This window comes from Macrobrachium nipponense, chromosome 41 (assembly GCF_015104395.2).
Source record: "Macrobrachium nipponense isolate FS-2020 chromosome 41, ASM1510439v2, whole genome shotgun sequence".
Lineage (NCBI taxonomy): Eukaryota > Metazoa > Arthropoda > Malacostraca > Decapoda > Palaemonidae > Macrobrachium > Macrobrachium nipponense.
The window spans coordinates 11,660,173-11,679,502 of NC_061102.1; the positions used below are offsets into that span (position 1 = coordinate 11,660,173).

A 19,330-nucleotide genomic window follows, 5' to 3' on the forward strand; every position below is an offset into this window, starting at 1 on the left:
GATTTATTTTTGTAGTTTTATTTTCAAGTGATTTAATTTTAGTGAGAGCCATTTATGTATACTGATTTGCCTCTGTTAGGTAATGTTTTGATTTTCATATATTGAGTCTTTCACAGTGACTTTACAAAATCATCAAATAAAGGTTTATCATGTTCTGAATCACATTTCGTAATTGTGGGATGTTGGCTGGGATGCTGGGTTTACTTGTAGGTATGTTTTACAGTAACACAGATGTGCTATTATAAATTTGGTTTTATCTCAAAGCTTTTTTTTTTTTATATACTGTAATATAGGCATATTAATTTCTAAATACTCACAAAAATTATTTCTGAATAATCTTGTTGAAAACAGTGAGGGAATCTTACTTACCTTTCTAAGTTAGTCATCGGAAGAGATGTATTGAAGAAATGAGGTGAGAAATTAAACAGTCACAAAATGGCTAAATATGGAATGGCAGATTTTCAATACAGACAGGAAAGTTGTGTGTCAGTGTTTCTATTGAAGAATTAACAGTTTGATCGAGTCTTGAAAAACAAGATAACTTTTGCAAAGAAGACAGTGTGGGGTTATCCAGAGATGTTGAGTTGGAATTTGCGTTAGGATTGAACTGTCAGTTGTAGTTAAATCTTGAGAAGAAAAGATGAAAGTAAGTAGAATATGTGTGTGTGTATGTATATATATATATATAATATGTGTGTGTGTATATATATATACTATATATATATCTATATATATATATATATATAGATATATATATATAGTATGTTGTGCTGTGTGTGTGTGGAACTATTGAAATTGTCTTCAGTGAAAGGCTTGAATGAGGAGGCATATATATTTACTATTAAAAGATGAAGATGAGTGTGGATGAAAATCACTGCATTTTAATGTGTTTGGTTTTAATCGTAATATGGGAGAGGTTGGTCAAGTTGTTGGAGGGTGGAGAGGGAGACATGGAAAATGCAGGCTTGGGTTGATGATTGGAACAAATGGCCTTCATATCCATATCCAGATGATGTAATGCTGAAAAGTGAAGGTTCTTACAAGTTTAATGAGATGATGTACTGTAGGCATGTCTTTGTAAAGGTATGAAATTTGAATAAAAATTAAAGTTTTTAAAATAGTGTTTAATCATGAATTTGTCAGAAGAGATGATAAAAAACAAAATTTACTTTCGATGAAATCTTCGAAGAGTGTATTAAAAAAAACTAATTAACAAAACTTTTCTTCTGCCATTTCTGTTGTTGCAGGTTTTTTAATGTGTACTCAAGTTTAATATATTCAGGTTTGTGTGTACTCAGTTTAATTCTGTTTTGCTGACTTAAATTCTATCTTATTTTTAAGGTGTTCCGTCAGCGCACACCTGAGGATGCCATCAACCTGGTTTCACGATTGTTAGAATATACACCATGTGCGCGTATCACGCCTCTTCAGGCATGCGCACACAAGTTTTTCGATGAACTCAGGGATCCAAATACAAGACTACCAAATAACAGAGAATTACCACCTCTCTTCAACTTCACAGATCAAGGCAAGTATTCAAGTTTTGTGTGGTTACTTGTCAGTTGGGCTTGTTCTTCTCCCTTACAGTAATTAGAAAAATTTTATAAATGCAAAAATATATGAGCAGACCAAAATACACTTACTGAAGTAATCACTAATTAACTAAAGTAATTACTAATAAAAATTCTTTCCTTTGCAGAAGTCAAGATCCAACCAGAGTTGAATAGTAAATTGATTCCTCCACATTATCGAGGTGAGCCGGCCAATAGCACCAGTGGTGGAGGTGGATCTTCCACTGTGGATTCATCGGAGGGTGCTGCAGCAGCTGCTGTAAATGATAATTAGGATGGAAGATATTGCATCATCATCCAAGCCAGCCTTCCCAGCAGACTGCCTCCTTTTGCCCCCATGGTGCCTTGCTATCCACCATACCCTACTCCTGTCTTCTTCCCCACTGTGTACAGAGCTCCAGTTTGGGGATAAGGCCTTGCCATGGGGGCTCTGGAGGCCATCATTTCTTGGGCCAATAGGCTGTACCTCAAGCTGTTTTCAGACTTTTATCATGTGGCTCCCATGATATGTAAATTGTACATATATTGAAAATTATTAGTTAATGACTACCCTGGCTTGAGGCACCCAGCAGTCATACCATTTGCTTGTTATTGCATACTTTGTGGCAGTGTAGCCAGCCCAGGTGCCCTTGACCTGATGGCAAGAACTTGGTGCCAATGGTCAGCCCACAGGTGCCCAGTCCACTGCATGTGTGGTAGCAACCGTTTGGGCCACGGGGGCGAGCTAGAGAGACCCGTTGCTCAGCAGTGGAGCCAGCCTCTGGGACATTATTGTTTGTCTGGGACTATCATAGTTAGGTCCATCATCAAATGTCTGCACCAAGTTTCGTAGGCCACTGTTGCATGGGAGTCTGTATGCTGTGACGAGGTGTATAGTTTGACCAACAGCAATGTGCTCCCTCTTGGTATTCTGCTGCCTCCCTCCCACCTCCCCCCCCACCCCTGCTGTCCCCTTGCCTTCTCACCTGCAGCAGCTAGTTCACCCAAAGCCAGTGCTAGTGATGAGTTGTGAGTTGTTGGTGTGTCACACTGAGTTAGTGCCAATGTTACTTGTAGTGTCACCTCCGTTGACCCACCCTGGGGTCATATTGTTCCTGCTCCTCTGCCAGGGACACCTGCTTCCTTTGTAGAGCATCAGTGTCCCTGGAATTGCAAAAAATATATAATATAATTATTATAATAATATAAAAGTAAAGGAATTGTCATTTAATAACAAGGCCAGCCTGAACTTCACTGGCCCATAGACAGCACATACCACCACCACCACCAGACTATCCCATCACCAGTAGAAGGCAAGGTTAGTTTACTTACTTGTCACCCTATTTTGTGATCTCTAGCCATGTTGGTTTAGATAATTAATTTAATTCTTTGACCATCATGGTGTGGATTACTTAGGCCTTGGCAGGATAGACTAGGACTGGACGACTTGCTTGTGCTGCTTGCATGGAAGTTATCACGAAAAGGGTTTTTGCACAGCGCTCTGAACAAGCTGACGAACTTCTGGGAATAGCAAGCAGTCTTATTCTGCTTGACCTGCATTTTAATGTTGGAATTACTCTTATGTATATAGTGTTCATTTTCACTTTTGCCATCACGAGTACAAGGTTCTCCAAGTGGTTGCAGCAGACAACTAGGGCTAATGGCCATCATATGTAATTTATCACAAAGTACTTGGGCAGACTTCTGTTCAATGAATCTGTGATCTACTGTACTGTTTTGAGCATTGAGAGGTGTCAGGTGTATCATAGTGATTGTCTCATTTTTCTTTTTTCTTTGTAATTAACCCCTTATTGTGTAAGTGAAGTGAAGTAAGATACGCTAACTCCTTGAAACTCACCATTCGGGTGGTTTTTGTCCCAACACCAACCAGAGAAGTTTTACACCAGTGCATGTAATTGTTCCTGACATTAGTGAAATAGAAACAACAAAGCAACAATGGTGATCAACTTTGGGAGGTCAGTTCTGCTTTGAGTATAGTTATCATTTTGTGTTGTATGTATGTAAAAATATTCACTGTCCAAGGCTTTTATGATTTCGACTGAATTGCTCACAAAACAAATCCTTGAAAATAGATGAATGTTTGAGTTTAGTTGCTGTGGTCATTTTAAGTTATGTTTTGACAGCATGCATTGCATCATAGTTTTATAAATATAACCAGAACTCTATTTGGAACTGCTGTTTTAAGGATTGCGAGGCAGTTTAATTAACAGAATTTGATGGAAGCATCATTTTGAGCTTTAAATCTTTCTTTGAATCATTCCTGTATAAGGCAAGTAGGAAATATAGCCTTGTTTTTAATCAAATCAAAAATTCTAGACCCTATATAAAAATACAAAAAAATATATATATATCTTTCTCCATGTCAGGGCTGCCCATGAACTACTGACAATTCAATAGTTATTGAACTGCTACAAATAGTAGGATATGTCCTATTTTGATCTACAACTGTAAAAGTCAAGCTTTATTACCATACTACTAATTATTTTGCGATTCAAATTCTTAGGGACTAGGCCAAGTGAAGCAGGACCTGTCAGATATTGTAATTATATATATGATAAATATTATATATATATATGATAAATATTATATATATATATATATATAGAAAATCATCAACAGGCATGAAATGTTATCTGTTCAAAGCATTACAGTCCAATTGGCAACGTTGAGTGTTGACAATTTTACAACGGGACTTTTCCTTCTGGCATTGTATTCCATTTTATTCTGCGAGGAAGTAACCTTCATAAAAGTCCCTGCATAAGAAAGACCTTTACACACTGAACAAGTCCGAATACAAATATGCAGTGCTGGGCGTTTGTGGGTATTGCTGCAAGAAAATCATCTTTAATTTGTGGCTTTGTTCACTCAATAGAATGAAACACAATTTGTGCAGAAAAAATTATATATATATAGACTGCAACATGTAGTTATATAGGTAGACACTTTTGCGGGAGGGGACACGTGAAGATCAGGTGTGCGTGTGTGTGTGCGCGTGTGCTTGTGTTCGTTTGTGCAACGGGTTGTCAAAAAAAAGAAGGCAGGTGAAAAATGTAAATGATGTTTTACTCTATTGGGTGTCAAAAATATATTCTGGTAATGTATGAAATTCCTTTCCTTTCTTTTAACTGAATATTAGTTTAATTTAATATTGTTTCATATGTATAAAGATAAAAATTGATGCTATGGGGTTAAGTGTAAAATAGAATAACTTCTGTACAGTAGAGCCATAAAAATGGAAGGAGTATACTGGAAATGGAGTTGATGGAAGAAGAGATGGTTTCAAATGCAGTGGAGAGATCTGACAACCCAGGCACTACATTGTTACCACTTGACAGATGTGTTTGGCCACAAATTACACAACAAACAAAGGGAAAAAGTATATATATATATATACATAACCATGGAATACTTCTCATTTATATCATCACCAAACAAAGCACTTGAATAGAGCGAAAGCTGAACCAGAGTGCTCGATTGTCTGTCAATGGTGCGACATAGCCGCGACACTGCTCCGAGGACGTGTGCGCTTTTAAACTACACAAGCATCAAGTGAACTTTCCACTGGAAAAAAATATGCTCAAGTCTGTGCAGTCTACAATTCCTTTAAAGTACCCTCTCAAAGTCAATAAGAAATGATGCATTGCTCAAGTTTCTCTATATTGTATATTAATTGTGTTTGGGGATTGAATTTGGGGATGACATTATTTTTTGCTACTGTACTTGGAATAAGAGAATCATTCTGAACTTTAAAATATCTATGCTAATGATGATGTTGCTATTCTTGTTCAAATCCACTGATCTGTTCTGGATGTGAATATTTCGTTTATGTATAAGAAGCTAAAATTGTTTTAGTGTAAAATAGATACCTGTACTCTTTTTGATTGTCATGAAAGAATGCTAAGAAGTCGATGATGATGTTTATGAGGGTGGTACTGCTCTGCATATATGCCATACAGCCCATAGGAGGAACTTGGGGATTAAAATAAGGGAAAAAAAAAAAAAGTTGGAATTTTTTTTTTTTTATTATATTTGGAGCAGTGTCGTGGTTGAAAAGGGAGACCTATCGTGAGTCCACCACACCTTAGCCAATATTTGTAATTACCCTAATGTAAAAAATGTACTCTAATGCTTAAAGTGTGCTTTGAAATTAATGTAGATGCAACTGTTCTTGTTCTTATGTTTTTCTTAATGGATGTACTTTTAAATGACATGTAGTACATGTACTAAGTTTATAGTATAATTGTTTTAATAAAGAGCAGTTGTATTACTGTCTAGTGAGAAATTTTCTGTTCCTTCCAATTGCATATTCATGAATTTATGGTAAGTATTGATGCCCATGTTGTATGGCCAATTTCTTATTATGGTATTCTGTCTGTACCAATAATATTATGAAGTGTTCTAGATTCAATATGACTTCAATACCTTTAATATCCCCCCCCCACCATAATTATTCTAAATAAATCTTGAGGACAATTCCATAATGTATTCTTAGGACACTTTATGAACAGTTGAGATCGTGTGTTAATTTGTTGTTATACTTTGTCACAAAGCTCTCTTAATTCTGCCTAAAACTTCCAGCTTCTAAATTTTGCAGAAAAGCGTGGTAATTGTGAAGCTATACAGGCAGTCCCTGGTTCTCGGTGGGTTGCTCATAAGCGAAAATTGCCATTAACCAAAACTCGGTGATTGCTGATAACTGGAGACTGCCTGTATCTAGAAATTAATTATGCCTGAGTTTCAGGCCAACAAAAGAAGTGTTAAAAGTAATCAGGGATTTTGGAATTGTAAGAAACCACCTTGTACAAGGTGTGTGTTGATTCCGTGAGGAGTGTGTATATTTTGAAATGGTGGGAGGTATAGTGTTACATTTATTGATCAGCTCTAGTATAAACATTTGTCTGGTTAATGGGTTATGAACTTTTTTTTGTTTCACAAAGTCTTGCTGTTATTTCTTGAAGGACAAAGCTTTTCCGAGATAGCTGAGAATGTTAGCTCACTGGTATGAAACCCATTGATCATTATCTTTTTTCAGTATAAAATGTACGTATTTACACTAAAGTCCCACTACATATGCCTAGGTGACAATTCAATTTCTTTCATCATATAGTTAAATGTATTTTAAATCTTTGGATGTGTTTAGGGTTTGATGACTAAGCCTTTTGTTCTGCAGTGTTTGAAGTTGGTATAAAGGTTGTTAAAACGTTGGTGGGGAGTGAGAGGGGGAGAACTAATCCTCATACGTGTTGTCACGATTAACTTTTTCTTCAGTTGTGAAGATCAGACGTGCTTGCCTCATTGCCTTCCCATTGTTCAGTTGCTGAAATTTGTTAAGTAGCTTGCTATATTTTCTTCCGGTTGCTGTGTCTGTTACCCTCAGCCTCTTCAGTTAGTAATAATTCCAGTGGCAAATGTTTCAGTTTGTAATTTGTTTTCTTTGGTTCTGACCTTGACCTTCCTTCAGTGCTGAAGATTGGCAATATTTAGGAGAGAGAAGGCTAGAAGCTAACTCCATATGCACGCTTTTCTTTCTTGGAAGAGTGGGGGAGGGGGCTTGCTGCCACTGGCACACCATTGCTATGCCTCTCAGCAGGGCAGGTGATGCTGTATCTACCAGTGTAAATGAGGGTTTTCCTTCATCATTGTCCAACTGTAAGTTTTTTGGCTCACACATGGACAAGTCTTATTCTTGGGATTGGGTGGTTTGTCAGAACAACCCCTCCCAGTGTTTCTAAAAGAGCAACAAAAGATAGTGGTTCTCAGCCCATTTGGCTTGTGCTTTTCCATATCCATGGTATCTGCAGGCTCTTGTGGCTTGACCTTTGTTTTGAAGATTTTTACAAAATTGCCTCTTACTGAGGAACATCTTAGTGCTGGGCTAGTCACTACTCTTTCTAAAGAGTAGTTGAGTAGAGGAGAGCCAGTGCTTGATATTCTTTAAACTGTGTGGTGTCCTTCATATCCAGTTTGCGTTTGAAGACAGCCGCCACTTAACCTTCAGTAACAGCATATCCTTCACTGTCTCGGGTAATGAAGGGGTAATGAAGAAGCCTGGTCCATCTATTCTTCATTGTGAAAGAAGGTAGTGGGTCACTTAAGGTAGCAATCCCCTTCCTCTGCTGCCATGAGTTTAGAGATTTCCTATCTTGCCATTAGGGAAAGTAGGAGTGGGGAATTCTAGGTGGCATCAGTCTTGTATGGATACAGATTCCATTCAAGGGTCATCGTCCTCTCCCCTTCTGACAAGCACTGATGCTGTTCCGACCATACCCTCTGGATTCGAACTAGTCTCTAGCTCTGTCAGTGAAGGTGGAAGTGATGGAGAAAGGCACCATGGAAGTTGTGAAATGCTGTTGCTTTAGGGGTCTTAGTCAAAATGTTTTGATTGTTTAATGTTAAAATTAGAACTTGATTACAGTCACCCTTAACTAATTATGACAATTTGATTACAGTCACCCTTAACTAATTATGACAATTTAATTTTTCCAAAGAATGAAAAAAGCAAGAATAAATGCATAAATTAAAAGGTCTTCTTTAAAAAAACAATACTTTATTTTCACTGTGAAAAACGATCTTCAAAATCCAATGAGACATACTATCTCTGAATAAGAGGAAAATAGAACACACGAAGCACAGAAATAAAAAACAATATAGCTAACATAGTTAAAGTTTTACCAGATTATTACAAGCAATACAAAACCCAAAATAAAATGGCTGACAAAAACAACATAACCCCCAACTCTCAGGCTTTACATCTCTGATGAGCAAATTTTGTTGAGTACAGAAATTTTAATTCTTAGAGGTAAAGTTAATATGAATGTCCCCAAAACTATTTCTAAAATTAATACCATCTAGGCAGAAGATATTCATCAATGATCATAGATGGGTAAAAATATAATTTGCATTTGTATGCAAATGTAAGGTAAGCTACAATACGGATACAACTTTAATAAGTTTTTACAGGTACAGTAATACTCTTGCACCTTTCAGCAAAAAGAGTGAGATACAAGGTACAAAATATGACTCTGTAACATTTTTTCCCATTGCAAAATTACACTCTCATATATGAAGACAATATAGATAAGTATGAACATGACAAGAACAATATTGTAATGGCTAGGAAACTCGTTTAGCCCGGAAAACTTGAGAGGCAATTAAAATACTGATCAATCCTCGTCAAGAAACAATTCTTTGTATTTATACTGTAAAAGCCCACAGTATATGTAAGCTAACCACCAATAACCCTGTAATTTTTTTTTTTTTTTTTTTTTTTTACTAAAGTTGTTTCCCATAACGGCTACTTATCCCCAATTAGGATACCTACCTTTAAATTTTGTTCCTTAATCCACAGAACAAAATTCAAAGATCTGGACGTAGCCTAGCATCAATTTGTTTCAGCGACAAAAAGAAAAAAAAAAGTAAGTTTCAACTGTGGATATCAATACCTAAATTTCCTCTTACTCTATAAGCAAAATATTAAACAATGTTATGGATAACATTCTTACAATATACAAAGCTGTCATTTACCATATCTAAACATTTAGATAAAAGCAAGTTCGCATTTAACAAGAGTATCATAACTTAAATGCATTCTCCATTCAGTGCACTGTACGTCTTAGGAAAACAAAATCACAAAGTGCTCATTTTATACTTCTGGTACTTGATATTAAAAATATGTCAACCTGGACAAAATACAATACCTTTCTTTGTTAACTTCAACAATATTTATAAATGATAATGATACACTTCCCATTCACTCCTAATCAGAATACCGTACAAGCTAAACTACCATAACTAATGTAGCAAAATTCACTGCTGGTTTCATCACGAATTCTGCGATTATCACAATGCTAAAGGTGGTCCTGGATACGTCAAGGCTAAGATGTAACTGCCTTCCGAGACCAAACTGGGCCAGGAACTTTTTTCTGACCTTGTTCTCTCTGCAGCTGTGTCAGTACGCTTATAGGAGGCAGGTAACACTGAAAAGCAAACACGTGTTAATGTATTTTAACAGCTCTGAAGTTAATACTCAATGTATTTTAACTGCTCAAAAGTTAGTATGCTATGATCAAGGTCGTACTAAAAAAAAAAATATACAAATTTTCAATTGTGTTTCATGGATAGTTCTTTTGAGAGAAAAATGTAAGCCTGAGTTCTGTGTAACCTATTAAAATACAGAACATATGTTACATTCCCTGCAATCTGTGTAGATGCCTAAATGCTGACTGGCTGTAATGATCTCTGTCTGTATCAGAACATGCAGACAGACTATTTCACCTGTGGGGGGAAAGACCCATGTAAGACCTCTTCGCCACCCACTTCAACAGGAAATTGGTGGTCCCGGATCCTTTTGCTTTGGTGGAAGAAGCCCTCCACCACCCTTTGAACAATCTGGAGATGTAAGCTTTCCCTCCATTCTGCCTGATTTGTCAGGTCCTGAACAGAGTAATGAGTTTCAGGAATCTCAGGATAACCTTTGTGGCCCCCGGCAGTGTGGTTCCCAGACCTGTCTCTTCTGTCAGCAGTTCCGAAGAAACTCCCCCTTGGCACAACCTTCTTTGCCAGCCCCATGTGGAGAGGTACCACCAGTCGGTAGGGTCCCATCTCTTCATGGCTAGAGACTGTCAAGTAGTATCTAATACAAGTGAGAGGCTTTTCTTGCAGGGAAGGTGGTCAGAAGTCAAGACTACCTCAGGAGGTCTTTGTCAGCGGTACACTAGGGTAAGTGGGCCGTCTAATGTGATTGGTGTTGTTGATGGGGTTTCTCTCTAAACTGAACTTCTGTTCAGCAGATAGCAGATTTTCTAAAAATTCTCAGGATTGAGAAAGGTCTCTCCATTTCTCCTGTCAAAGGCTTGGACATCACTTCATCGTGGGAAATCTCTATGTTTGTCAGGAGTTTCGAACAATCCTGTTCACCAAGAGAAATCAAACCTCCTGTGTAGGATCTTAATTTGGTCCTGAGTAGTCTCACTTGAAATCCACTCGAGCCTCTACGTCGATTGTCAGATAGGGAACAGACCCTAAAGACAGTTTTTCTGTTGGCCTTGGCTTCCACGAACAGAGTTGGAGAGCTTCATGGCCTGAATTATGATATTAAACACACCAGGGGTGGGGGGTCTCCAGCCATCGAATTTGTCCCGCAATTCATGACTAAGACTCAAAATCTCTCTGTGCATGATGACAGATTTGCCTTGTTTTTGATTCCCTTCCTGAATGAGTTTGTGGACAACAATCCGCAGGAGTTATTGCTTTGTCCTGTCAGAGCTCTGAATGCTATCTAAAGAGGACTCGCCACCTAAGGCGTAGGTGTCGTAGACTTTTTGTTACCATGTGCTGAACCAAGAAAGATGTGTCCAAGAATACCATTTCATTCTGGCTTCGTGGGGTGATTAAACAGGCATACTCCTCACCTTCAAGTTTTGTCATGGAAACTGTGCATGCAAGAGCACATGACATCAGAGGAATGAGTTCCTCTCTTGCTTTTAAGAAGAAGATGTCTGTTCATAGGATTTTGAATCCTGGTTCCTGGCTTTGGCAGACTAATTTCACTTCCTTTTACCTGAAGGACATTGCCCACAGGTCCTTGGACACTTTCCTTTGGTTCAGAGGTGGTTGCCCAAAAAGTTGTACTATAGCTCATCCAGGGACAGTTAGTATCTTACCTAAGATGATTGTGTGGAAGAGAGAATGAGTGAAGTGGCTGGTTTCCTTTCTATACACTGGATCCGGTCTGATACATATGAGTGTGGTGGCCATACTGTGTTGCATTTATTTGGTCTGTATTCCATAAAATAGACAGATTTGCTTCTCAGTAGCATATGCTCCTCTCTCTAGCAAGGGGAGGGAGGAGTGGTGACAAATCCCTTGTGGCCTACATGGTTTGTTGTTTGAAACAGATGGAGTTCTCTATCTTCCTTGAATGCAATGAATCTGGTCATGTCTCTTTGTGTTTAATCCCAGTCGGCCGAGTTTTTAGATACTGTCATATCTATTCTCTCATGGGCTTGGACCCTCCTTCTTCTAGGAAGGGTGGTCAGGTGTGCTGAACCCCCAGTCAGTTCAGGATTCAATTATCTCCCTCCAAGTATGGGTCTACTATTGTCAAGATCAAAGGTTTGTTCCACATATGAACAAATGACAAATTTTGAATCAATTTGTATTTTTCATAGCTAACAAACCAGAAGGCTACATGGAGAGGAAATAAGACAGTACGATCTCAAGTCTGACTTCTCCAGGAGTGGTCCGATCATATTCATAGTCTGTATGGATCTACAGCAGGACTGGAGCTCCCATAAAAGTAAATTTTAAATTAATTTACTTCAGGACTGGGAGCTTCAAGTAATGCAATGGGTTGTAATTTAAACAAATGAAAGTGTAAGAGGAACAGTGCTCGCCAACCCTACAAGGTGTACATCATGCTGAGGAATGATCACAATTCCCACTTGAAAAATAATGCCCCACTGCATCATTTAATCCCCATGAAAAGTACTTACTGTATACTCAGTTGTTTTCCATCTGTCCATCCACCTGTGGGCTTTGCGGATGGTAACACTGCGTCCCGGGCTTTAAATAATATCCTATTTCGAATATTAACGGCGTAATTCGCACACAGTAAATTATTAAAACACGTTTCAGTTGCAAATGTACACCCAGGTATCCTTTTATTTACCTAAACCTTACACATAGCGTAACTATTTAAAGCCCGGGACGCAGTGTTACCATGCACGACCACCACAAGCAGATGGACAGATGGAAAAAAACAGAGTATAGTGTCTCAGCAGTTTACATAAAAGTCGTGTGTTTGCACCTTTTCCCAGAGCCATGAAAATCACTAGCTCTATATCATGGCCAGTTACTGTCCCAGTACAGGGCTGTGATGATACATGGATTCAAGATGAGTGTAAAACCAATGAAAATGAAGCAGCCTTCAAGTGGAGTGAACTTTGGTAGTGTCCACAAACATATTTGAGAAATTCGTGAACTATTTCTGCTGGACCAAAAATAATTTGGGAGGCATAATCTATGGCCATTACCTTCTGGACTTTACCCGTAACATACAGCAATAAAAACATTTTTGGATGAAAAGTGCCATAAAAAAGAAATGAGCATGAAAACATCAAAACAATCATAACAAATATGATAAATAGGTACTGTATTGAAAACTCACCTACATTCCTAGTAGTATATGTAAATCTTTACAGATTAGTTTTGCTTCTGTTATGTATTTTTAAAATCTTACACATTAATTCATTGCAAATCCTCAGCTTAAGCATGAAACTAAGTAAATTTACATCCAAGGAATGGAGAAGTGTACAGTACTTACTGTTCCCTTAACTGCTGTAGCAACAACATTTTTCTTAGGTTCTTCGTCGTATGCCTGGCTCTGGCAGCCAAAATGCTCGCAGTACTCATGAATGAAACGGCGTTTATCTCTGTTCATTGGAGCAAAGGAGTGACTGCGGCTTTTCTGCTTTGACTGAAAAACCCTTTGAATTAGTACATGACAATACACAAATACATGGCATCTGCATTTACATTGTATATTCATACCTTTTTTACCATGAGTTACATAACATTAGGAACACTTGACACGCAAATTAATTATGGTATTTTATAAAAAAAAAAAAAAATCCTTTAATGTCAGTTAAGAGCTTATTAAGATGAAATAACCACAACAAAGCAAATTATACTAAAATAAGACAAAAGAGTGCAAGACAAAATAACCGTACCTCCTTAGCCTTCATGACAAGCTCCGTTAAGGTATCATGAACCATCTTGGCTAGACTGGGATCCTTACGTGCTTCTTCCTTCATAAAATCTGAATACAGATTACTGGAATTTCCTAATGTCTCTCTGGTTTCAGGATTCTCTATCTGAAGAGCCATAGCCAGGCGCCTGTTTCGCTCTAGTGTTTTACAGTCCTCATTGCATGTTAACCTGAAACAAATTTCAGTGTTCTCAAGTTTGAAGAGCCTTCCATACTGGGATGCAAGCATTATGTAAGACTATATATTCCTGGGGCCCACTTCAACTTGAAATTATAGTATCAGAAACTAATGCAAACAGAGAGAGAAGGAAGTCGCTGAGTTGGGGAAGGGGAATTGCATACTACTGTAATTAAGAAAAATGTGAAGTTAAGTATATCTTAATTTAACCAGACCACTGAGCTGATTAACGCTCTCCTAGGGCTGGCCCGAAGGATTAGATATTTTTATGTGGCTAGGAACCAATGGTTACCTAGCAAAGGAACCCCTGCTTATTGTGGGATCCGAACCACATAATATCGAGAAATAAATTCCTCTATTTATTGCTGGCAGAGCGGGGAATCGAACTCGCGACTACCGAATTAGTAGATGAGCATGCAACAGACTCGTCCAACGACGAACTTATATGAAAAATGTAAATTTTGTTATGTGGCACACCCATTAACATGCCTTAAAATACATACAAGTTTTACTGCTATTTCTCCTTGAAAGTAAAATATGAATATTGTCTGGTAAGAGGATTCAAAATAACCTAGTATAGGAAGGGCTATGAAAATCAGATTCTTATTTATTCCCGGGCATGCTCCTAAACTACAAGATGGAAAGTAAGGTACGTCATATCTGCTACAAGCATCATTCGAACTTTAAAACATTCTTTAGTTTTAGAAGAAAAATGAAAATTTTAAAAAGGCCTTGCAGACTGTCACTGCTACTCTATTAAAATAATTTTGTAATATCTTATCTATATATATATATATATAGATAGAGAGTAGAGAGAGGAGAGAGAGAGACGAGAGAGAGAGAGAGGGAGAGAGATGAGAGAGAGAGAGAGAGAGAGAGAGAGTGAGGAGGAAGGTTCACTGTCATACAAAGCAACAAGATATATATCTTTCTACAGCATTTCATTACTTCTTTTCTTTCAATAATTTCTTCCTTTACACCATAGTTACGATTATGTGCTTTGCATTATTTAGGGGGCTCTATTAAAATTAATTTTGTAATATGTTTGAGCAGCTAAGAATATATCCCCATCCCATGTTATAGTATTGGATTTATTACCTGAACACTCATCACACAATCTATTTTTGATGAAACTGACCTAATCAAATGGCAACAGTTCCCTATAAAGAGTTAGTAATTTGTATAAATGCAAGGTTATTTATCAGTAATTTGTATAAACAGAAGGTTATCAAATGCATAAAAAAATCATTGCTCAACCTTATTTGGCCTTTAACCTATGTGACCTGAATGATTTCAAATGATATCCCATACTGTAAAAATGAGAAGTCATGGAAAATGCTTAACCCTCTTACGCCGAAGGGGTATAATAAAAATCGTCTCCCGTATGCCGAGGCAGTCTCGGAGTGAGCGCCGAAGCGGAAAACATATTTTTTTCAAAAAATCACAGCGCGCTTAGTTTTTAAGATTAAGAGTTCATTTTTGGCTCCTTTTTTTGTCATTGCCTGAAGTTTAGTATGCAACCATCAGAAATGAAAAAAATATCATTATCATATATAAATAATGCGATATAGGATAGAGCGAAAAAAAATTTCATATATAATTGTATTCAAATCGCGCTGTGAGCAAAACGGTTAAAGCTAACGAGTTAATTTTTTGTTGTTGTATTGTACAATAAATTGCGATCATTTTGGTATACAACACATTGTAAAACGATCAAAGCAACACAGATAAAATATTATCACAAAATGATGCATGAATTCGTAAAGCGAGGACATAAAAAGTTTTTTTCAAAAATTCACCATAAATCTAAATATTGTTCTAGAGACTTCCAATTTGTTTCAAAATGAAGTTAAATGATTGAATATTACTATACTGTAAGAGTTTTAGCTTACAATTGCAGTTTTTGACCATTTCGGTTGAGTTAAAGTTGACCGAATGTCGAATTTATTTTTATTTTTTATATGCAAACATTTCGAAAATGAGAAAAGCTACAACCTTCTATTATTTTTAGATGTATTCTACATAAAATTGCGCACATTTTCATATATAAAACGCCTGATATGAAACGGAGCAAATATAACGATAATATGACGTACGCATTTCGGAGATTTGCGGCGGAGAATCCGTGCGGGGAGGGAAGGAAAGTTTTTTTTTTTAAATTCACCATAAATCTAAATATTGTGCTAGAGACTTCGAATTTGTTTCAAAATGAAGATAAATGACTGAATATTACTTGACTGTAAGAGTTTTAGCTTACAATTGCGTTTTTTTACTATTTCTGTAGAGTCAAAGTTGACCAAACGTGTTTTTTTTCTATTTATCGTGATTTATATGCAAATATTTCGAAAATGAGAAAAGCTACAACCTTCAATTATTTATTGTTGCATTCTACATAAAATTACTCACATTTTCATATATAAAACTTTGTGTAACGACTAATTTAAAATGGTGTAAACATTACGACAATCGCACGAAAAAAATGATATTGTTAAACTACAATAAAGTTTTGTACTTACTTACCTGGCAGATATATACTTAGCTATAGTCTCCGACGTTCCCGACAGAATTTCAAATCTCCTGAGGGGAGGCTGGGTGGGCCATTAGACGTATATATCTGCCAGGTAAGTATGTACAAAACTTTATTGTAGTTTAACAATATCATTTTTGTACATGAACTTCCCTGCCAGATATATACTTAGCTGATTGGCACCCTTGGTGGAGGGTAAGAGACAGCTAAAGTAATAAGGAGAGATAGGAAACAACTGATGTTGTAGGATATAAATAACCTTGGTTCTTACCTGTTCAGGCAGAAGACTTCATTGATACTGTCTCTTAGTCTGCATTGCCTGGAGAGCTACAGCTAGGACGTAACCTGATGCTGAAAGACTCTCGGATCTACCACTGGGATATCTGATCCCTTTGTGTGATAGAATCCAAGTCGGATCCTGTTAAAGGGAGCTCGTCCACTAGCTTAACAGGTCCTAACCACTACTACTGCAAGGAGCCACACTCATCAGACCACCTAACCAAACTACTAAAGGTTAGTATTACGACCTAAAGAGATGCCTCATGCATCCTCTTTAAGGCAACCAACAACAACAAACACAAGACATAAGGGAAAAAATTTATACTACTAAAAAGGATGAGTTCCAGCTCCCTGCCCCAGCATCGAATCCGCCGATACGTACGGGCCCAAGGCGAAGCATTTTTCGTAAGTGATTCTCACATCACGTAAGTAGTAATTCGCGAAAACTGACTGACATCTCCAGAAAGTTGTCTCCATCAGGTTCCGCACGGACATATTCTTGTTGAAAGCAATAGAAGTTTGCTATGCTCTTACTTTGTGGCTTTCAGTTTAAGAAGCCTAAGATGTTCTTCTCTGCAAGATCCGTGTGCTTATTTGATGAGACTTCTTAAGAAGAAGGACAATGCGTTCTTCGACAATGGACGAGTAGGGTCTTTTACTGAACACCACAGGACCTCTCGATTGGCTTTCAGTTGCTCTTTTCTTCTAAGGTAGTATTTTACCATTCTCACTGGGCAAAGAGTTCTCTCGGGTTCTTCTCCTACCAAAGAAGATAACCCACGAATCTCGAAGTTCTTGGGCCATGGATTTGATGGGTTTTCATTCTTCGCAAGAAACCCAGGAAGGAAAGAGCAAATGAGAGAGTCCTCCTTAAAACCCACATTACCATCAATCGCCTGAAGCTCACTCACTCTTTTGGCGGAAGCTAGAGCCATTAAAAACAGAGTCTTCCTAGTAAGGTCTCTGAATGAGGCTGAATTAGGGGGTTCAAATCTAGAGGACCCAAGGAATTGAAGGACCACATCCAAATTCCAGCTAGGCGTCTTGGGAGACTGCATTTTCGCTGTATCAAAAGACCTAATAAGGTCATGCAGGTCCTTATCCTCCGATAAATTGAGGCCTCTGTGTCTAAAGACATTCGCCAACATGCTACGATAACCTTTAATATTCAAAACGACTAGACCACATTCTAGTCTTAGGAATAAAAAGAAGTCTGCAATCTGGTTCACAGAGGTACTGGAAGAGGAAACGTTATTCCTCTTGCACCATCTTCTGAAGACATCCCACTTCGACTGGTACACTCGTAAGGTGGAAGACCTCCTAGCTCTAGCGATTGCCTTAGCAGCTGATGACGAAAAGCCTTTCGCTCTGACCAGTTTCTGGACAGTCTGAAGCCAGTCAGACTGAGAGCGGGGAGGTTTTTGTGGTACCTGTCGAAGTGGGGCTGTCTGAGTAGATCGCTCCTTAGAGGAAGCGATCTTGGAAGATCCACCAGCCATTCCAGCACCTCTGTGAACCATTCTTGTGCTGGCCAAAAGGGAGCTATCAATGTCATCCTCGTGGAACCTGACTCTGCGAACTTTTTTAAAGTCAAACCCAGAATCTTGAAGGGGGGAAACGCTTATACGTCGAGTCCTTTCCAATCGAGTAGGAGAGCGTCTATCCCTATTGCTCCTGGATCCGAGATGGGCGAGCAATAAAGATCCAGTCTTTTGTTCTTTGAAGTTGCAAACAGGTCTAAGTGAGGCCTGCCCCACAACTTCCAAAGGCTCTGGCAAACATCTTGGTGCAGAGTCCACTCTGTGGGAAGGACCTGATCTTTCCTGCTGAGGAGATCTGCCCTTACATTCCTTTCTCCCTGTACTAAATCGGTGAGAAGTTTGATCCCCCTTTCTTTCTTCTGCCCACAGAAGAAGATCTCTTGCTGTTTCGTACAGAGAGAAGGAATGCATCCCCCCCGTTTCCTGATGTATGCCAGAGCCGTGGTGTTGTCCGAGTTTATCTGCACAACTGCTCCTGTCACATCGGACTCGAACTCCTTCAGAGCAAGCCACACGGCTATTAGTTCCTTCCTGTTGATGTGCCAGGAAAACTGGTCCCCCATCCAGGTTCCTGACACCTCCTTGGTTCCCAGAGTCGCCCCCCAACCTGTTTCCGACGCATCGGAGAACAACACCAGGTTGGGGTTCTGGGATTGAAGAGACAGTCCCTGCGAGAACTTGTTGGGATCCGCCCACCATGTTAATTCCTTCTTGATTTGATGAGAAATGGACAGGGAGAACTTCAAATCCTGAGAAGGACGACTCCAATTCCGATGAAGAAAGAATTGGAGCGGTCTCAGGTGCAACCTTCCTAGGGAAACAAATTGCTCCAGTGAGGAGAGCGTCCCCTGCAGACTCATCCACTCCCTCACTGTGCATACTTCTTTCCCTAAGAAGGTTGTTACTTTCTTGAGTCCCCGGGCTATCCTCTCCTGTGACGGAAAAGCCCGAAAACTCAGTTCATCTGGATCCCCAGATAAACACAATCTTGAGCGGGAATCAGACTTGACTTCTGTAGATTGACCAGGAGTCCTAAGGAATACGTCAAATCCAGGGTCCTTCAGAGTCCTTCGGGGACGACAAACGATCTCTGGAGTTGGCCCTTATAAGCCAATCGTCGAGGTAGAGCGAAATCCTCACCCCTTCTAGATGAAGCCATTATGCTACATTTCTCATGATGGCCGTAAAAACTTGGGGGGCCATCGAGAGGCCAAAGCACAGGGCCCTGAATTGGAAAATTCTTCCCCCCATCATGAATCTGAGAAACTTCCTCGAGGAAGGATGGATTGGTACGTGGAAGTAAGCGTCCTGTAAGTCCAAGGACACCTGCGTAGCTTTGGCAGAGAGAGCCTTCGATATGTCTTGAACAATATGTTTAGGAAACAGCTGCGCAGAGAGAGGAGCAAACAGTAAAGACGATCTCTGTGCATGTGAGACAGACTTAGTTGAAAAGGAGCAAAATACTGA

At 38.7% G+C, this 19,330-nt stretch overlaps 2 protein-coding genes across 2 annotated transcripts in view; one reads left to right on the forward strand and one right to left on the reverse strand.

Annotated features, from left to right (window-relative positions):
- Positions 1 to 5,845, forward strand: part of LOC135212501 (glycogen synthase kinase-3 beta-like) — a 110,906-nt gene extending 105,061 nt beyond the window's left edge. Inside the window, 2 exon segments of the mRNA XM_064245993.1 lie at positions 1,342 to 1,528; positions 1,700 to 5,845. Of these exon segments, the coding sequence (XP_064102063.1) occupies positions 1,342 to 1,528; positions 1,700 to 1,845 (333 nt within the window). The 3' untranslated portion in view covers positions 1,846 to 5,845.
- Positions 5,846 to 8,098: 2,253 nt separating this feature from the next.
- LOC135212500 (protein shuttle craft-like) overlaps positions 8,099 to 19,330 on the reverse strand; it is a 37,732-nt gene continuing 26,500 nt past the window's right edge. The window contains exons 10-12 of the mRNA XM_064245992.1: positions 13,301 to 13,508; positions 12,895 to 13,047; positions 8,099 to 9,547 (exon numbers count right to left, since the gene is read on the reverse strand). Coding sequence (XP_064102062.1) covers positions 9,446 to 9,547; positions 12,895 to 13,047; positions 13,301 to 13,508 — 463 coding nt within the window. The 3' untranslated portion in view covers positions 8,099 to 9,445. The remainder of the gene's footprint in view (positions 9,548 to 12,894; positions 13,048 to 13,300; positions 13,509 to 19,330) is intronic.